The 19,079-nt window shown below is 41.7% G+C and overlaps 1 protein-coding gene across 1 annotated transcript; it reads right to left on the bottom strand.

Moving 5' to 3' along the window:
• Positions 1-1,526: 1,526 nt before the first annotated feature.
• Positions 1,527-18,624, bottom strand: LOC130147020 (uncharacterized). Its single transcript, XM_056333735.1, has 2 exons — positions 18,467-18,624; positions 1,527-3,346 (listed from the first exon to the last, which is right to left on the bottom strand). The coding sequence occupies exons 1-2, from the start codon at positions 18,506-18,508 to the stop codon at positions 2,333-2,335; spliced, it is 1,056 nt and encodes a 351-aa protein (XP_056189710.1). The 5' UTR covers positions 18,509-18,624; the 3' UTR covers positions 1,527-2,332.
• Positions 18,625-19,079: the final 455 nt, after the last annotated feature.

Raw genomic sequence — 19,079 nt, forward strand, 5'->3', positions numbered from 1 at the left:
TGAAAAGAAGAATATCTGGATTCTGGCTTTTCTCTTACTAAGAGAACAACCAAGGAATGTGTCATCCAAAAAAAAAAAAAAAGCTTCACATTTTCTAGTATTGTTGGAATGCAGTAAAAGACTCAAATAGTTTCCAAGACCTTGTCTGCTCTGTCTTTGGCTATCTTCATTATGTGCACAGAAGAAAGAATAAAAGGCAAAGTAGGCTTACCGCTTTTCTGTAGTAAGGTGCTTTGTTCTTCTTTTCTCTTCTTGCACCAGCCTCAGTATGTTTAAAGGCAAGTTTTGCTGTCTCTAGCCACCTTCTTTTTTTTCGAAAGGCATCCATGTATTTTTGCCAACTCTTGTAATTTTATGGCAAGTCTCACCATTGTTTCTTTAACTTCCAGCTTCCAAGACCATTTGATAAGCAGAAAGACTACCGTTAGGAAAAAACAAATCAAGCAACCAAACAAGTGAACTACCAGAAGACTTTTTTGCTGTAAAAGCCATGTACAAGGCAAATTGCATTACATGTTAACCTTACTAATATTTGCTCTGTGCTAGCATCTCTGGCAGCTTGTCATAACAGCTGTTTAAAAAACCACAAAAATAGGGTTTTGCCCCCTAAAACAGATTTCTGGGACTAAGTTGAGTCTGTGCATGCTTGGTTTATTTCATATTATTGTCCTGGTTTCAGCTGGGATAGAGTTAATTTTCTTAGTAGCTAGTACAGTGCTGTGTTTTGGCTCTGGTCTGAGAACAATGTTGATAACCGCGCTGATGTTTTTAGTGGTTGCTGGGTGATGTTTATACCAAATCAAGGACTTTTCTAGTTCCTTGGGCCCTGCCAGCCAGAGAGCTGGGGGGGTACAGGAAATTTGGAGGGGACACAGCCGGGACAGGTGACCCAAGCTAGCCAAAAGGATATTCCATACCATATGGCATCATGCTGAGTATATAAACTGGGGGAAGAAGAAGGAAGGGGGGGACATTTGGCATAATGGTGTTTGTCTTCCCGAGTAACCGTTACACATAATGGAGCTCTGCTGTCCTGGGGGTGGCTGAGCTCCTGCCTGCCCATGGGGAGTGGTGATGAATTCTTTGCTTTGCGTTGCCTGCATGTGCAGCTTTTGCTTTACCTATTAAATTGTTCTTATCTCAACCCTTGAGTTTTACATTCCTTTCCGATCCTCCTTTCCATCCCACTGGGGCGGGGCGAGTGAGCAAGTGGCTGTGTGGTGCTTGGTTGCCGGCCGGGGTTAAACCACGACAATTATACATAAAAATAATATTCAGTTTTCAAAAGATTATGATGATTTTAAAAGGTGACCAAAGGTGAACAGGTAAAAAGTGAAAGACAGAGCTTTTTGAGACAAGACAATGAAAATATAAGGATTAACTGTTCCTCCCTTTACCAAGACATTGGGAGGGAACGAGCATAAGTAGGTCTGAAGAAATCAAGAAACAGCCGTCATTTAATAGATACTGCCTTCTGAAGGATACAGTTAACACCTTGACACTAGCTGTAAGACAATGAAGAAGACTCGGTGAAAAGTTGCGTTTATTGTACACTTTTGTACTACATGGCTTGCTTAGTAGCTCTGCAAGTGGACAACTGAAAAGACAGACCATACAATATAAGAAAACAGAGGTTGAGGGACATTACAGATCATCTGGCCCTTGTGTCTGAATGATTAACTCATCTGAAATCATCCTTGACAGGTGTTTGTCTAATGTGTTATTTAAAATTTCAGTAGCAGAGATTCCCATCTCTGTAAACAGCGTTCTTCAGTGTTTATTGTCCTTAAAAGTAGTTCTCCTTTTCTGACTTAAATGTCTCTTGCTAAATCTTAAGCTAATTACTTTTTGTTCTGCCAACAATAGATATGAAGAATATCTTAGTCTTGTCCTTCTGAAACAAACTTGCCACAGCTGAAAGTGGGAGGGCTGTATTCTCATGAGCAAATAATGTTGTTTCCTTTTGTCTTGCCCTAGGTACAGTATTTTCTAGGTTCCTGGTTTTCTCTTGGTCTCTCCACCCAGTCCACATCCAGATTTTTCCTGCATGGTCCATAAGCATCTCATAAAGTTGTATTCCATGCTGGACTCAGGACTGTAGCTGGGTCCTTTCTATTGTTAGGTGAGTTGGAGGACATTTGCCCTATGACCCACTTGTTTGAGCATCTCAGAAATTACAGAGTTGTTCAACAATATTAACTTATTTTCACTGTGTGGTCTACTAATATCTCCAGACACTCTTCTGAAGACTGCTGTCTAAGCAGTCGGTCTAAAATATTTTACTGGGTAGCTGTTGTGTCTAGATCTCCTATGCATTACATGACGCATGATTTCAGTCTTCATCCACCTGCACGATGTCTCCCAAGGCCATCCTTCGAGTAGTCTGCCTCCTCATAAAAGAGGCTTCATCCATTTCTGTTTGCTTTGCTCCTCGTTCCTTCTGCTTTCTGGCCACATTTTCAATGAGCTTGCTTGCATCACTAAGGGTTTTTTGTGTTCGTTGACCTGGAGATTTCTGCTTGCCTTCTCCCACACTTGCATCCATGACTTTTAAGGGTTTAGCTTTCCCATAGTCTTCCTGGGGCTCTTTCATGTGCCTTACTCTGAATCGGCGCCGAGAAGCATTTGGGCAAGGATCAGGGGTGTTGTCAGGTCTGTTAGACTCTTCATGCATGTCAGATACCTGGAGAGTGGGGATTAATGGCTTATGGAGTGTCTTGGGAGCCTCTTCAACACCTGGTTGTTTAGTCAGCTTAGAGGTTGTCTCTGGAGGCAAAATAATTTGAATTTCTCCCAGGGGTTTGCTGCTTTTAGGGGGTAGGGCATCATTTTTATTCTCCAGAGAAGCCTTCTCACTCAGCTTTATCTTTTGAAGGTTTTCTAACTCCCCCTGAGTCAGATTCTTTACCCTTTTCACATGGGGTTCATTGCTGATGGAGCTGATTACCGTCAGTTTCTGAGCAGCCATTTGGGCTTCTCTCTGGATGCTCATAATCCTTTGGAGCTGGGCTTCTTTTACTTCCAGAGGGATCTCCAGAGGGGCCAGCTTCACTGGCCTCTTCAGGGTGATGTTCTCTGTGCTACACATCTCATTTGCACGATGCAGGCTGGGAGACAAAGCTCCTTCTTTTTTCACCTTTTCTGGCCACAATTTTTTCTCTCCCTTAGATAGTGTTTTCTCTGAAATCCTTGGAGAAGGAGGTTGGAAACCAAGGTTTCTATGTTCACTTCCTGGCTTCCCTCCCGGCAAGATGAGAATGGGATTTTTCTCAGGCTGCAGGTTCACAATGGTGACTTCACTAACAGTGCAGTTATACTTGGGCTTTTCTTCAGCCATTGGAGCACCCTTAAAGAAAGCAAACAAATGTGGGGATCACTATCGTACATTGTATTAATCATGGTTGGGTTTTATTATGATGTTCAGGAGTTTGACAGAAGTGCAAGCTTAGTGTCCCTTGAAGCATACTCCTCATAACTATAAATCCTAAGTACTGTGCTCCATATTTTGTCTTACTCCAGGCTAATCTAAAATAAAGGGCAAATTTAGTCTCCGTGTCTAGAGAATAAATAAGCCTGACAACTGAGGAATCAGTGCTTGTCTCCTCCCTGAGAGTCACTGGTGCATCTCAAACAGCACTGCCATTCTTTCTCCTACTCTGTCCCAAATACTGTGTGTCCTTTCTAAGCAGTGAGCAGCACCAGCCTGTAACCTGCAGTCATTAATTTCAAGGAAGGTTAGGACCTCCACAACACATGGAAAATACCAGAGAATTAATGTTAGCTTGGGGCAGCTCCTACCTGAGGCTCAGGTGTGGGTCCTTCCCTTTTCCTCTGACATTTGAAGTGATGGGCATTTCTGCTGAGAGTGATCATCCAGCACACTCCTGAGCGTATACTGACATATGCTTGATAGGGGAGGGCAAGTACCTTAATTTCTGCCAAAATTCTGCCTGATTCCATAAGGTACTTTTCCATGAAAGACAGACAATTAAGCCAGTGATGATTCTGCTTGTGTCAATAGAAAAATACCCTTAAATAGGCCTAGATGGTGTTCATAATACTGTGGATATTGTTCAGTTTCAAAAGCAAGACTTCTGAGGTGCTAAAGGAACTGCTAAAGGCAGATGTGGCAAACCTGGAGTTCGTTTCTTCACCTTGTTCACAGAAAGTTTATGTCATGGTTGGGAAAAAGTCCTCATTTTCATCAAAAATATAAGTACCTCATTGTAAACAGAGCTTTGCTGTTCAACTCTAGTGCTGTGTAGGCAATTACAGGCTTCATGGGTGTCATCGGGAGATGGGCTGTATCCCTGCTCCTGCCTAAAGGAGTAAGTCCTCTTCCCTAAGGTTTCTTTTCCATTCCTACTCTGTTTCTTGTACAGACTATACATTTTATGGGACAGTCAAGAGCAATATTCCTGACTGTATCTTGGACTTCTGGACCTTATTATCATAAATATATTTTCTGAAATGATAGTATTACCTTGTTTTTCCTCTGACATACAGAGAACGTGAGCTATTTTACTTCACAGCTCCTCTCATCTGACCTAACCAAACCTGCGTTGGTAATTCCTGTTCACTGATATTGATGGGATTTTATTTTTTTTTTAAGCCCCTGAGCTTAGTATCATTACATCATTATTAGTAAATAAAAAGGATACTCCTCTTGCCCTTTCTGTGTCTTGCTGTGTTCCAGGAAAACACTTAAGGCTGCCTATAGCTCTTTAAATGTGAAGTGAAAAAAAATAAACATAAATAAACCCTTGTCCTAAAATGCAGGCACATAAAGCAATGAGACAGAATGAAAGCTCCAATGCAAAGTGAGGTATGGGAATGGAAAGTAAGAAAAGATGAACAATATAGTGCCTACAAACTATAACTTTTGAAAAGATCTTGGTTGAAAAGCCTTTTAGCTGCCTTAAAAAAGTGAGTATCCAGCTAAAACCCAGCCACCTATCCAAGCCTATAGGTCAACGTGCCTAGACAATGCCTCTTTCTAGCTGTGGCTATTCTTTGTTTTCATGCTACTTTCAGACAGGAGTGATTAAGTGATTGGATCATTCTGTGCTGCATTCGTCTCAGTAAAATTCAGCCAGGTTAAGAAGGTGTGGAGAAATTTTACACACCACCTAAATCCGATTGGAGTTCTGATGTTAATACACTTAAAACCCATCCAAAACTAATGTGCAAGATAAGCTGCATCCTCTGTTACCCTGCACACATTACTCAGTACCTTCTCAAAATGTCCATCTGCTATGCATATACTCCTACTTAAAAATTAATTAAGTAATTGGCCCAATCTTGTGTAGGTAATTGCTCTGTGCCTAAAATTCCCTTTGCAGTCAAAGAGACACTCATACAAAGAATGACTGCTTCAAGCTCTCTGGATCAAAGTATTACGATAGAGGTATTATCAAAGGGACCACCAGTCTTTATTCAGAAACCTAAACCTTCATATAATTTAAATACTTTCCTTCCTGGTCTCAGCTTGCTGATTCTTCTGATATAAACTGCTGAGTAGTGGAAGGGCAGAGACAGAAGGGTTACAGTACTTTATTGCTATTTTACTAAATTTATTGCATACACTGTAGACCAGTGGCAAATTAGCACAGAGTGGCCTCACATGTAGGAAAGCTGGTGTCCCCCATAAACAGCAATCCAATGGCTCTCTACTTAAGCTGTCTTAGTGCTCAGACTGGATGGTCCTCAGAGAGAGGTGCTTCTGCTCTTTTTACTTCATTTCAGTTTCAGGAGTCTGCTCATTGCAGAGCGTATAGACAATTGGCGTATAGGCAGAAAGTGAGATTTGCAATACAGTCTTAGGAAATTTTTATGCCGTTTTGAAACCTTGTTCACCAACTTGATGACTAGGTCAAGAGAAGAAATTGAGCTGAGGTTCCTTTCCAGTCTTGGTCCTCAGCCTCTGTTGTTACACAAGTGATGAAACCACTATTTTATGGAAGTCACTTCCCTGTATGGCTCCATAATGCTTCCCCATTTCAGTCCTATTGTGGACATAACCACCAGGAGGCAATACTGGGATTATAGCATATATAATTATAGATATGTCATGGTTGAAAGGAATCCTTTAAAAATGTCCACTTCCTTTAAGGAACCCCATTTTCTCAGTCACACTTGTGAAGTTTCCTCTCCTTGCTCAATGAAACCAAATTTATAGTACATTACATAAGAAGAAAAAAGCCCACAACAATAAAAACCAAAACAAAACCCAACTCTAAATCCCAAGCTATTCCTACATGAGGAAAAGCTTTAATCTCATTGCTACAGGATAATCTGTAGTGATAAGCAGATGTTACACAACTCAGATGCTTTTCCTTCCCATCATCACGTGTATCAACTGATTGCTGTGTTTCAAAGGGGAGGACAGAAATACCTAAGAAAGGAAGTTCACAGATCAAATCCTTCGGCTTATCTGGTTGAAAGCTTGTCCCCAGAGTGCAGGGTTTTTGGGTTCAGCTCCAAAATAAACACCAAGCCTTCAGTGTGCCTTAATTCTCTGTGTGATGCCTGAAACTCTGCTACTGAAAAGCCCTCTGTCACATGGACATCCATTACACGTGCTGTCATTCAACAGGGGAGAGAAACGATTCAGTTTAAACATCCAGGAATGAATGGCTTTTCTTCCACTGCAGCTTCTGCATATACATTAAATAGCTCAGGTCACTGTGAATGGACAACGCAGCAAACAGCCCAAATCCCCAAATCCGAATAACTCTCAGAAATTCCTTAAACCTCCAGCCTCGCAGTGTCCTGTCAGCTTTTGTCAGCTGGCATAAAGATCACACCTGCAATGTCAGATATTTACATCATCATTTGCTGTACCAGAAAAAATTTAAAAAAACAATACTGTGAGTCAGTGGGTCCTAGGAAGTCAGGTGGTCCATCGGGCTGGTGAAGCTAAAATGTAACAGTGTCTAATCAGCAGTACTGAAGACAGTGCTAACATCACACATAGCTGTCGTTGATCCCAAAACAGCCAGCTACCAAGGTGGAGTGAGTGAGGGGACTTCACACAAGTCCCTGCTGAGTCTCCTCAGAGCAGGATCCAGCGATGGTGTCGTTCTGCCACAATTCCCTTTCCATTGCACTACTTGGTATCTTAAAACAACAACAGCAAGAAGAGTATCAAAACAGAACAAAGGAAAGACAGTTGAATGGCCTGAACACCAGCCCAGTATCAGGGAACCCATTTCAAATCCCTTATCTTCCACAAGTTATTCATGTGATAGCAGGGAAGATGTTTTGTCTCTCTGTAACTCCGTTTCCCCCCTGTAAACTGGTACTGATTCACTCTTGTAACCCATAGGAGCATTTTAGATATAACTATACTATACAGTACAAGTTACACAGTGACAGGTGAAGCGGAATTATGTTATTTCCCTAAAATGGTTCAATTCCAGAGAACTTATTTTTTAGAAAAAAAAATGCTCTACAGAAGGTGATATCTGTTGAATAAACATGAAAAAATCTATAATTACTTGAAAATTATGTCAAGTAATGCTAAACATGTATACAACATTTTTCTCAATGATGCTCTGCCAAATTCTTTACATTTTGTAGGATTTTACAAATCCTAATTACAAGTTTTGCTTCATAGAGGACTGGGTTTTACATTACAGGTTTTATTTTGTAGGTGAGAGAAGGTTTTGGACATGACTTTGTATTTGCAATCGTTAATGTAAAGGAATGTTTCATGAAAACATATTTAAAATTTGTTCATAAACCCTGGGGGATCTTAAGAGGAATTGCACCATTTCATACAAGTTGGCGCACTCTCATTCCTAATGTTATCATTGCTTTAACAGCTCCTCCCTGAATACACAAGGAGAGCAGCCTGAGTTCTAGGAAACCTGCAGCAGACCTGCCCTTGCAGGCACACCCAATCTGCAAATCATGGAGTCTCCAGACTTCCCATATGACTGCCAAGCTTTATGGAACAACCTAAGTCTTGGGAAGCATCTTGTAGGGTTTTGCGATAATGCAAGAAGGAAGGGAAGGTGTAGAACTCTAGTCCTGGACTATTGGCAGTCTGTGATGACAAGTAAAGTCACGTAAGCTAACTTTTCCAACTTCCACATCTAAATAGGGACATCATTCCTAACTTAGACCAAGACAAAGATTTGTTAACAATGAGCAACTAATATTAGATTTCTAAATCCAGATTTAAGATATAAATAAATGACCTGTTTTTCAACAGTAGCACTGGCTTTGCACTTCTTAAATTCAGCCAATTTATTTAAGGATCTAACTCATAACTCAAAATCCTCAGTTCAGCTTCAAAAATCTTAGCCTCAGCTGTCAGAGTAAGGAGATTGATTTCCCAAAGTCCTGAGCACCTGGAAATCCTGGCCATTTCAACAAGACTGTATGAGAAGTAAAAGTCTGCACCTGCAGTTGGACCCATGTTGACTGGGGTGTATGTGTGTGTGTGACTTACAGCACTGGCCTAAATCTTCTCACTGCTGTGAGTGGAGTGAAGCAGAAATGAAAAATGCAATATCCCCTGCTAACTACCAACTCCTGCTTACATTACATGCCCACAAAGATAGCAGCATGAGCAGAACCTGAAAAGATAAAGAGACTGAGCCCTTTCCTTGCTGGTTTTTCTTAATTTAGAGCTTGGCACTGTAAAATCCAGAAAGATGGAGCTATCTGATACAGTGGAAGCTCGTGTCTAGGAACTAATTTGGTACCCTGCACTATCCCAACTGATAACAGAGACCAGCACCTTGGAGGCAGTGCGAGCAACTCTGCTATCATTCAATCTGCCTGTTCTCTGGGTGCCACTCATCCATTGCACTCAGAAATACCCAGGGAGACAAGCATGTTTTCTCAGCAATCCCCTGCAATATTTCATTCAGAATGGAAGAATGAGGATCCCTGTCTTCTGAAAAGAAGGTGTCAGCAGTGCCATTACCTTTTCTGAAAACATATAGGCTAGGAAATTAACTACTTAAAAGACAGACCTTCAAGCCCCCATACCCCATCTCTCCACAGCATTATTCCTTTTTGCTTTGTTAGACCAGTTAGGCCAGAAATGAAAAACTGGCATGACTACACAGGCTGGCAGTAAGGGCATCCTTGGAGGTGCCCTTTGACAAAGTCAATTTAATATAAAGAGGCTTCAGTATTAAAATTTCCCTGAATGTCCAGTTACAAGGCTAAAAGCTCCTTTCTCACTTCCTTACCCCTTCCTACAGCACATTTGCATCTCCACAGCTCCAACAGAAGGGGTTGAGATTGTTTCTTGCCCAGGCTTGCCTCATGTTTTAGTCAGGGCAGGCTCCCAATGGGTTGATTCAGGTGTAGTCTCATCAGACCAGAGGATTCCCTGTAGTAGGAGTGCCTTCAAGAACACATTTCTGAGCTATTTGAAGACTGTGCACAATGGACAGGAGTAAGCTCTGCTCTCTTCAACTGTTAGGAGTCCAGTCTGAGCTGGATGTCTAGGGCACCCTCAATAGGAACGGAGGATGACCAGCTCACCTTCTCTGAAAATAGGTACTTCAGACAGTACTTTAGGTGGTGGGTTGACTCATCTTCCAGGTGATCATGTCTCACTGCAAAGAATTTGTGGCTCCAGTGGCTAGAGGTAAAGGAGGGAAACTCAGACTAGGGAGCCAGCAGTGGACTGGAGCCTGCAAAGAAGACTCCATCCCTTTAATGGCTGGGAAAAGGCCTGAATATTTGTTCTGCCCTTTGTGATAATTTTCTTACCCACATTCTACAGCTATTACTTACTTCATACTGTCACTCCACAAATACATTTTTCAAATGTTCCTATTAAGCTGTAGGCAGCATATAGTGTTATACCAGTATTGATGTTAAAGCAGAATTACCTGCTAGTCCTGTTAATCCACTGATGCTTTGACAGCAGGGGTATTACAAATAGAGCTTCTTTGTAAAAAATGATTAAACATGACCTGAAAGTCCACAGCTTTCCAATTCCCTGAAAACTTACAATTTTCTTGATGAATGCTGTAGCGTCTAAGGCCAGAAGAGTCAACGACAGCCCATCCTCTGATCCAGTAATGACATGGATGTTGAAAGATTTTGATGTCACTTCTTTTATCCTCAAGCCTATTATCTGACTCTTCTCCCTTTTGCTCTTCAAACAGAGGCTGCTTTATAGAGCAGTGCAGTGGGCACGCAGGGGATGGAGGAACTGTTACTACATTTCTATGGACTTGCTCCACAGCCACAGACAAGTCACTGAACATCTCTATGCCTTGCAATCAAGGGATGCCCTTTAGATATTTTGCAAGATTTGGGAGTTTGTTAAATTTGCTGTGCGCTCAAGAAAATCACTATATCCTCTTCCAACCTAGGTTTACCTCTAGTTTCAACAGGTCGATGATTTATTCCATGCTACCCAATGGCCCTAAAGTTGTGCAGTGTAACTCAGCTTCTGTGCTCTGCTCTGCGAAGGGCTCCATTTCAATGACATGTGGATCCCTGCACCATTTGGAGACCACTGTAGGACGTTCCAGATGGTAGGCAGAATGCATTAATCTATGTCATGAAAATTTAATTCATATGAAGGTAATAAATTGTTTATGTATAAAATAGGCAGGACTAATACATTAGCATTCAGGTCTGAATTGCACCAGGATACAGGCACACACAGCTCACAGTGAACTCAGCTTTTTGGCTGTTATAACAAGAATCAATCGAACAGAATTATGAAGTGCAGACACTCGGTATTTGGATAGAATATGCCAACACAGTAGCTACTGCACTGTTAAAACAACCTGCACCTCTCCATAGTAAATCTAACTCAATCGTAAGAAGCTAGTCATGATTTAAGAGAGAAAAAACATAATAATAGAGCGTGTAACAGCATGGGCTTGCTGCTGCATTTGCATTGACGTCAGAGCAAACAAGATTAAATGAAAGCAAGCACAGCTACAGAAATGTGACCTTAAACACAAGCCCAGAGTTGCAGATATTGCCAAAATCTTAGCTGTAACTCCACCTGGTTTGCTGACATAGCCCTAGAGATAATGTCTTCAAGAAGCAGCTGTAGATCCCTGTGGCGGCTGGCACAGTGAGACCTTTACTCACTTTTGAGCAAAGGGCATATTGCCACAGAGAGGAACCAGGATGGGGCAGAAAGGATCCCGCTCGCATGATCCTCCACAAGGGACCATTGAGACTGGCAAAATTTGCAGCAGCCATTTAGCTCCTATAAGCTCTGCTGGGCTGCTTTGTCCTCTGCTTAGTCCAGGATTAGGGAAAAGATGAAAAAGATTGATCTCATTTTCCCAGTCACTCACTCTCCTTTCCTTTGCCTGGTGTAACCTTGACACTTTTGAGATCCAGTCTTGGATAGCCCAAGTCACATAGAGACCCAGGCTGATGGGAACAGTGGTTAATGGCATCTTCAAAAAGCTAAGAAAAACTGCAGCGAAAAATCTGTTACCATAGGAGCAAAGCCCATTCAAGTCTACCCATTGAAATAAAGCATGATTACATGGTGACATTGCCAAAATCTGTACCACTGCTTGCTGAATGAAAAACGGGAAAAATATCCACAACTAAGGAAAAACATTCTCTGGCAAGAGAACACCTCTTCAAAAAAACTAAGAAGGTAGATCCCAGTCTTCCCAGACACTGTGACTTAGAGTGAACAAATTCGTTTCCTTTGACTTAAAGGGTAGGATTGCCTGCTGTGCATCGTTTAAACCTCTCAAAACCAGGCTGACCTGGGGTATAAACGATTTAACAACTCTACTGGGTCTCACTGCTCTCACCATTATTTCACTTTATATTTACTATGAAACAGGTTCTACTTTGGATCTATGGGGTAAAGCAGCTTTCTAAAGATTCAAATGGAATCAACCAGAATAGCAATTTCTGACTAATTCCCCTATTTGGAGAAGATAATCCAAACACAAAGATTCCTTCATGCCTTTGTATAAAGGAGTTGTTCTGGAATGGTTAAAGCATATTGGGAGAGCTTTGGCAGATAAGTTACACTGTAATACCTTCTCCAAGCAATTTGTCCCAGCTGAAGAAAACTGGAGATAGTTTATCCGTGAACTACTGAGAATTAAATTCTTATCCCATTTCCTCCTTGCAGCCTCTCGGTCTAGCTACAGCCAGCTGGGCAATTTTGTGTTTCCTGCAGTGTAGAGTCCATAATATAAGCAGGTAGGTTCCTTGGCGAGGGGGGTGGAGGGTGTAAAGATGTAATAATAAAACTTAGGCACATAACTGCATTACACTCAGGGCTCCAACCAGATGGTCCTGTTAAACTCAAAGTACTAAGCCAAGCAGTGTGCTATGAGGAGCTAAAAACCCTTTCGGAATTTTGTCCCTGTGGCATACAGAGTTCATGAGAGCTAATTGCCTTTCTGGTTTTGTTTCAGGCTCAACATTCAGCCAATGTTTTTGGGAAGGGCAGAGGCTTTTGAGAGCCCCTTGGGTCAGGTTTCAAGATCTTGTATCACTTCCTGATCCCAGCATAAAGAAAGGTGGTGGTGGGTTTTATTGTTATTCTTTTCGGGGTTGTTTTTTTGGTTTGTTGGGGTTGTTTTTCCCACGCAGCTTTATGGGTGCAAATACCTCTGCAGATATATTTGCCTTTAATGTTTGTGGGTCTGAAAAAAAGCAACACATCTCTAACTGAACTGTGCCAAGCAATTTCCCTCCATCCTTAGGAACCCAGGGAGCTAAGCTGTATTACACTACCTAGCTCATTACTAAAAGGTCATTGAAGACTTGATGGATCCTTCACTGCATTTCTTGTGTCCTTTCTTTGACATGTAGGACACAAGTGCTGGTGCTGCATTAATTGCAGCGGGTCCTGTTTTGAAATCTTAGAATAATTATCTCATGCAGAACTTGCTGTTCCTGGCCACATGGATCACTGGTAGTGTCCTGGAGACACTTAATGTACCATTGAATGTCCAGCAGCAGTTTTCATTTCCTCTGAACCATGAGGTATGATATCATAGTACTTGTGTGCTTTTGAGCATTTTCTAGTCCATCAGTCAAGAGTTGCTTTTTTGATTCAACACTTAGCATTTGACTTTACTTAATCTGGAAATGTAAATAGACCCTTTGCTTCACCTTGACTCTGTGCTCAACTCCTGGACAAAAAGAACCAATTTTGATACAGATAAAAGCTCATTGCAACTACAGCGCTGGCTCCACCCTTTGTCTCCTGACTTACAAGGAACCATGTACAGTTATTGGAATAAGGAGTACTTATTCTACCAAGCCTGAGAACATCTGAATGTTTACATATTAGTGCCATTAGAGTGATTCTGCCAATTAATAGTACACCCTTACTTGCAGATGCTCCCATTAGTCCAAGTGTGCACGTGGGAGAGGGTTCCATTCATTTCACTGTGGACTTTCTGAATCTGGTCTTGCCAGCTCCCTGAGAATTTTGACAATTGTACTCACCTCCCTCTGTTTTATTTATTTTCCTCTTGTTTATTACCATTACCAGTTAGGAAGGAAAAGAAAATAGCTTTTCTCCTGAGAATTAAACACATTTCACTCCAAAGAACAAACAAAGCCTGGAAAAATAGCAACTTTCTGTCACAATGCCAGGATTAAGGCAGCCTCGTGCTTCTCCAGGTAAGCTGTTCTCCTCAAATTCACAAGGATCTCTTCTCCTGCTACATGAGCAGCTGGGCATGGAGGCAATTCCAACTTTTCTGTATGTCCTGGTTTTGGCTGTGATAGAATTAATTTTCTTCTTAGTACCTAGTGCTGTGTTTTGGATTTAGGATGAGAATAATGCTGATAGCACACTGATGGTTTTAGTGGTTGCTATGAGATGTTTATATTAACTCAAGGACTCTTCAGTTTCTCAGGCCTTGCCAGCAAGATGGCTGGAGGGGCACAAAGAATTGGGAGGGGACACAGCCAGGACAGCTGACCCAAACCAGCCAGAGAGGTATGCCATACCATGGGATGTCATGCTTGGTATATAAACTGGGGGGGGGTCAGCCAGGGCCTGTGGATCTCAGCTCAGGGACTGGCTGGGCATCAGTCAGTGGGCGGTGAGCAGCTGTACTGTGCATCACTTGGTTTCTTGTGTCCCTTCACTTTGGATTTCATTCCTTCCCTTCCCTCTCTTTTTCATTATAACTGTTATTGTTATTATTATTATTATTATTGCTCTTTCATTTTTATTTTATTTCCAATTATTAAATTGTTTTTATCTCAGCCCTTGAGTTTTACATTGCTTCTCGATTCTCCTCCCCATCCCTCTGGGTGAGGGGGGAGTGAGCAAGCAGCTGTGTGGTACTTAATTACTGGCTGGGGTTAAACCACAACACCGTAGAGCATAGTCTAAAGCTAGAGCTAAGGCGACACAGCCTTCTCCAGTATAATGTGTACCACCAGTCAAGTTCATGAATACCACCCATGTGTTTTGAAGACCCTCCTAACAAACTATTATTTTTCTGCCTTCAGGACTGTAGCACTGAACTCAGAAATTCAGCTCTCATTAGGAGTGTTTCTGTTCACTTTAGTGGGTGTTACAAGTAAACCAATAAGGAAATCTTCAGTATTATTGGAAGCTGGATGCCTATACTGGAACACAGAGGTACACCCTGGAAAATCCCTCCAGATCCTAAAAGGCCTTGATCCTGCACCTTTTACAATCAATGATGACCCTGCCCTTGATTTCAACAAAGGCAGAATAAAGATGGGGGCTTTTCCAAATTTGCAACAACAATTTTACAAATTGCATGCAGTCTTCACACGGTTTTGTGTATGGCTAAAGAACAACGAAGCCTCCCACCCATATACCTCTTGGCCATTATATATGTCCTTTAGCTGAGGATCCAATGCAAACACCTGTACATGTGAGTCAGTACATACATGCAAACAGTTCCGTCAAGCTTGCTCACAAGTGGGGAAGTGTGAATATGAAACCTATCCCCTTTCTGAATTCCATGCAAGGCCTCAAATTCAAGTCTTAGTAGAGCCTTGCCTCCTCCTGATCTTCTGGAAAAATACCAAGTTTTCCTCATTAATAGAATTGTGCACTCATTAGTTTCAGTAGGATGAGCCTTTTGTCTTTGATAAAGTATCTCTGTCTATACCAACAGTTTTATGTTCAGCATAGTCACCAATAACAGCACTATCTCCAGAAAACCCCAGACTACCCAGATGCCTGCTCTTAGCACCTCTTAGCACCTTAGCGTGCTCTTAGCTCTTGGACCTTTTGAACGTCTCCTCAGAACTGTGGCTCCCCTTGCTCTCTCGCACCACAACTTCTGTTCATCATCCTTGCAATTCACTTGTGAAGGAGGCTTTTTCTGTAAGACTTGGAACAATTTTTGTTTTCTCTGATGAGAGGTACAGTGGCCTACCTTAGCCATCAGGTTGGTGTGTCTTGAAACACAAACACATTTTCTGTGTACCCGTGTCACTTATTACAGTTCAGCAGCCTATCGTCTTATCTTGTCAGGGTGCTTTGAAAGGTAAATCCTATCAGAGCATAATAGGAAGGGAAGTTAAACCTATTAGTACATAGCACTTTCTTAACAGCTCAAGGGACAGAAAGGGAGCTCTCTAATTGTCTTCTGATACATTTTCTTTTGTTCCTTATAGCCTTGAATAATAACTAAATATCATCTTCTCCAGATGGCTTTAGGTGCTATTAACATATCTAATAAATAACCCAGAAAGGTAGCTAAAAGGGCAAATACATGTGAACAGACATTGCAGAGCATTGGTCGTAGAGTAGCATTGGCTGTTCATTCCCCACCTCTAGGAACGTTTTTAGGGGAAGGGGTCCACATTCAATGGAGTCATGTGCTGGCTGTCCTTCCTGACAGTTTTGTTTCTGGTGGAAAAAAATAGAGGAATGGAGAAACCTAGAATGAGTCAGAAAGGTACATCATACATATGAAAAGGAGTCTTCACTGAAATAAGATTTTTTCCTTAACATTATCATCTGATCAAGTGGCAGAAAGAAGAGTCCTACTTCTGCTCTCTGTCTCCTCCATGGCTCTGGACTGTACCTCTGGTTAGGTTCCTCACCTGAGAAGATGTATGTCATAGACCAAGGATGTTTTCTGTGGCTACTGTCATTAATTACCTTGATAAACTATCTCCTTAAAGGGTCTACTTCAGGTCTGAACTATTACTTATTTTCCATCCTGCCCAACTCACCATACTGTCTACATGTCTCATTTAGCAGCTGGATGGTATGTGTGTTGCTGCTTTGGTTACATAGTTGGTACCATTCGTGTCTTATTACCCTCAGTAAAGCCCCTGGTTGGGGTTGTTTTTAAGCATTTCCTTCCCAGGAAGGGTTGAAGCAAGGGTGTAGGGATTAAAGGGAATCAGAGAAGGTGAGCAGCAGCATTCAAGATGATCTTTAGCCATTTCAGAGCAATGAACAACACCTTGGGTACTGGAGATATGTATAAACTGTATACTAATCACACAGGGGTTTTAGTTCCTCTTGCCATATCAGACCACAGCTGGGCTTAAGTCGCATATATTTACTTGTTTGAAGTAATGACAAATCAAGCCCTCTTGGTCCCTGCAGGACATTTGGTCCAGTCCTTCAAGGCAGATTACAAAAAACCCGAGGGAATTACCATGGATTTCAGCTCTTAAATCTCCAAGTGCTCAGACTCAGGAGCAAAAGCAAACGTAACCTCTCTTGGTGTGGTTCCCATGTTAAACAGGGACTAAATAAATGTCTCCATGGTCTTAAGGCTGACATCACATCATCATCTCATAAAAATAAGGTGCTGATTGGAAAGTGGGTGGCTGGATGGGGAGTGGTGGTGGTGGTTCTGGTCTACGGTCTGTTCTGTCAGATGGTGAGGAAAGATTCCCAAAATATTGTCATCATTGCACAGCCAGTTGCTCTGGACTCATCTAAGAAGTTACATGGTACCACACACCTGCAAAGCTACCGAGCACCCTGCATCACGGATGTGCAGGTTTCATTTCACAACATGGTCCTGATGAGTTTCTTTATCCTCATGAGCTATGGAAGGTTTGCATAGTTCAGGTAGAGGACATGACCTATACCCTGTGCAAAACACAGATTCACTCTCAGCATTGTACCTCAGGCCTCTCATAGTTTTTTGTGTGCTCTTCGAATTCTATAGTACCGATGCACTGGGAAAGCAGCATGACTAGCACTGCTGAAACTAGAATAGAAATGGCAGCTCTTTCCCCATTTCTCCAACAGGCATCTGAATTACATTCTTCATTTGGAAAACTACCCAGTAGGACCCCAACCTTACAAATTCCCTGTGTCTAATACCCTTCTTGTGGGATTTTCCCCCCGTAGCTGCTTCTTCCTATTGTAGAGATAAGACCAGCATTCTTATCTGCCTCCCATTAATTTCCTCATTCAATTCTTGGATCTTTGAGATCTCCTTAAGGAAATTAGGCAAATCAGGCTTAAAAGTCTCATGTAACCTTTCCCCAGTAGTGAAAAGCGGATGGTGGTTGTTATTATTGGCTTGGCTTTAGAGTTACCTAAGTGACTGTATAAGCTAGTCTATTTTAGTAGTAGCAATTTTCTAATCTATGAGAAGACACTGGAGCTTTCAACAGAAAAGACAAATATGTCATGAAAAGCTATAAACATGCTTTACTTATAGAAAAAAACCTAAGAAATGTAGTAAGAAAGGATACAGAAAAGTTGTGCTTCCATCCTTTTTTTATACATAGAGATTAGTAGAGGTCTCCCAGGTTTTGCAGCCATCCTAGAGGACTGGATAGGAAGACTAGGCATTGTTGGGGATGCAATGAAGCTAGGGAAAATACTTCCTTTTCATTCCCAGCTACAGGCCTCTTCCTCTAAAGCTTACATCAAGCGATGCTTCAGAGAAAGATGCCAAAGACTGAATAACCATACTGCATAATGGGAGATGATCCCTGCAGGTGAAGAAATTTGTAGAGCCTAGACATTCAGTTTCCAGCTGCGTGGAATTGTCACCCTGCTAGTAGTAACTAGGAGAATTGAGTGTGTAAGCTTATCTGGCATCTTTTGCCAGCATTAATTTCAATTTTTAAGTGCTCCAAAGATCACTGGTTCCTGTTCATCACCCCTGTTAAATATCCTCAAATATATCTCTTCTAGAAAATTGTTCTCTTTTAACCGTTCTTTTAAATAGATGCTTCCATGAGGAGAGATTTTCAGCCAGTTTTTGCTGTACAGTTCATTGTTTCTAATCTCTGCATTGCCATTACTACGGCAATCAAGTGCCTGTGCAATGGCCCAACTAGAAAATGTCTTTTTTATTTGATTAGCTCCCAAGTTCAGTCTTATCACTTATTAATAACATTCCATCCATGGTCTGCATTGATCCCTTCTTATCAGCACTGGCTTCTGCTCTCTTTTCAGCTTTCTCAGAGTAATGTTTTCAAAGGTGAAAATTTCCAGCCATGTGTCTAAGCAAGACTCCTGTACAATCAATAAGAAGCCCATCACTTCCACACTTACCAGCTGGCCCGGCAATTCTTGCTTTGCTCGTTGTTTTATCATCCCTGAGAAGTGTCTCCTCCTCCTGATGAGATCTGTTTACTCTGCAGTGTTCAAGCTGCTGTGGCAGGGTGTGCAGAGATGCAGAGACCCAGTGCCTTGCTTGCTCAGGACGACTGAAAGGCTTAGAAATCCTACAGAGAGATAAGAAGAGGGAGATTAGAGTCAGCATTACTGCAGTCACTTATGGACTGAACAGGTTCTGTATGCCAAAAAAAGCAAATGTGAGTGTGTTATATTCTTCTTGTTTCTTTAAAGAGAGGAGTATCCTTACTTCAAGAACCCATCTTTAAAGAATCCCCTTCCTCCACCTTTCACCTACCATGCACCTTTTCCATCCTTTCATTCTTTTTCCTTCTCTTCTGTGCCCTGCTTGTCTTTCATCTTGTCTTTGCTATCTTTTCACAGGAGAATGTGGGCCCACAATCTTCAAATCATGCTTGCTCCACAGTTAAGGTGTTGATTCCTAAAATAATGCCCCCACATTTGTGTTTCAGCATCTAAGTAGAAATTCATCAGAATCAGTGATGCAGTTTCTGGGTATATTTGGTTTCTAAAAGCCCAGTCATTTATG

Source organism: Falco biarmicus, chromosome 3, assembly GCF_023638135.1.
Source record: "Falco biarmicus isolate bFalBia1 chromosome 3, bFalBia1.pri, whole genome shotgun sequence".
NCBI classification, from domain to species: domain Eukaryota; kingdom Metazoa; phylum Chordata; class Aves; order Falconiformes; family Falconidae; genus Falco; species Falco biarmicus.

Coding starts and splice junctions, on each gene's coding strand:
- LOC130147020 (XM_056333735.1), bottom strand. CDS start 18,508: ATGATAAAACAACGAGCAAAGCAAGAATTGCCGGGCCAGCTG. Junction 3,347..18,466: donor AAGAATTGCCGGGCCAGCTG/GTAAGTGTGGAA, acceptor GCTTTCTTTAAG/GGTGCTCCAATGGCTGAAGA.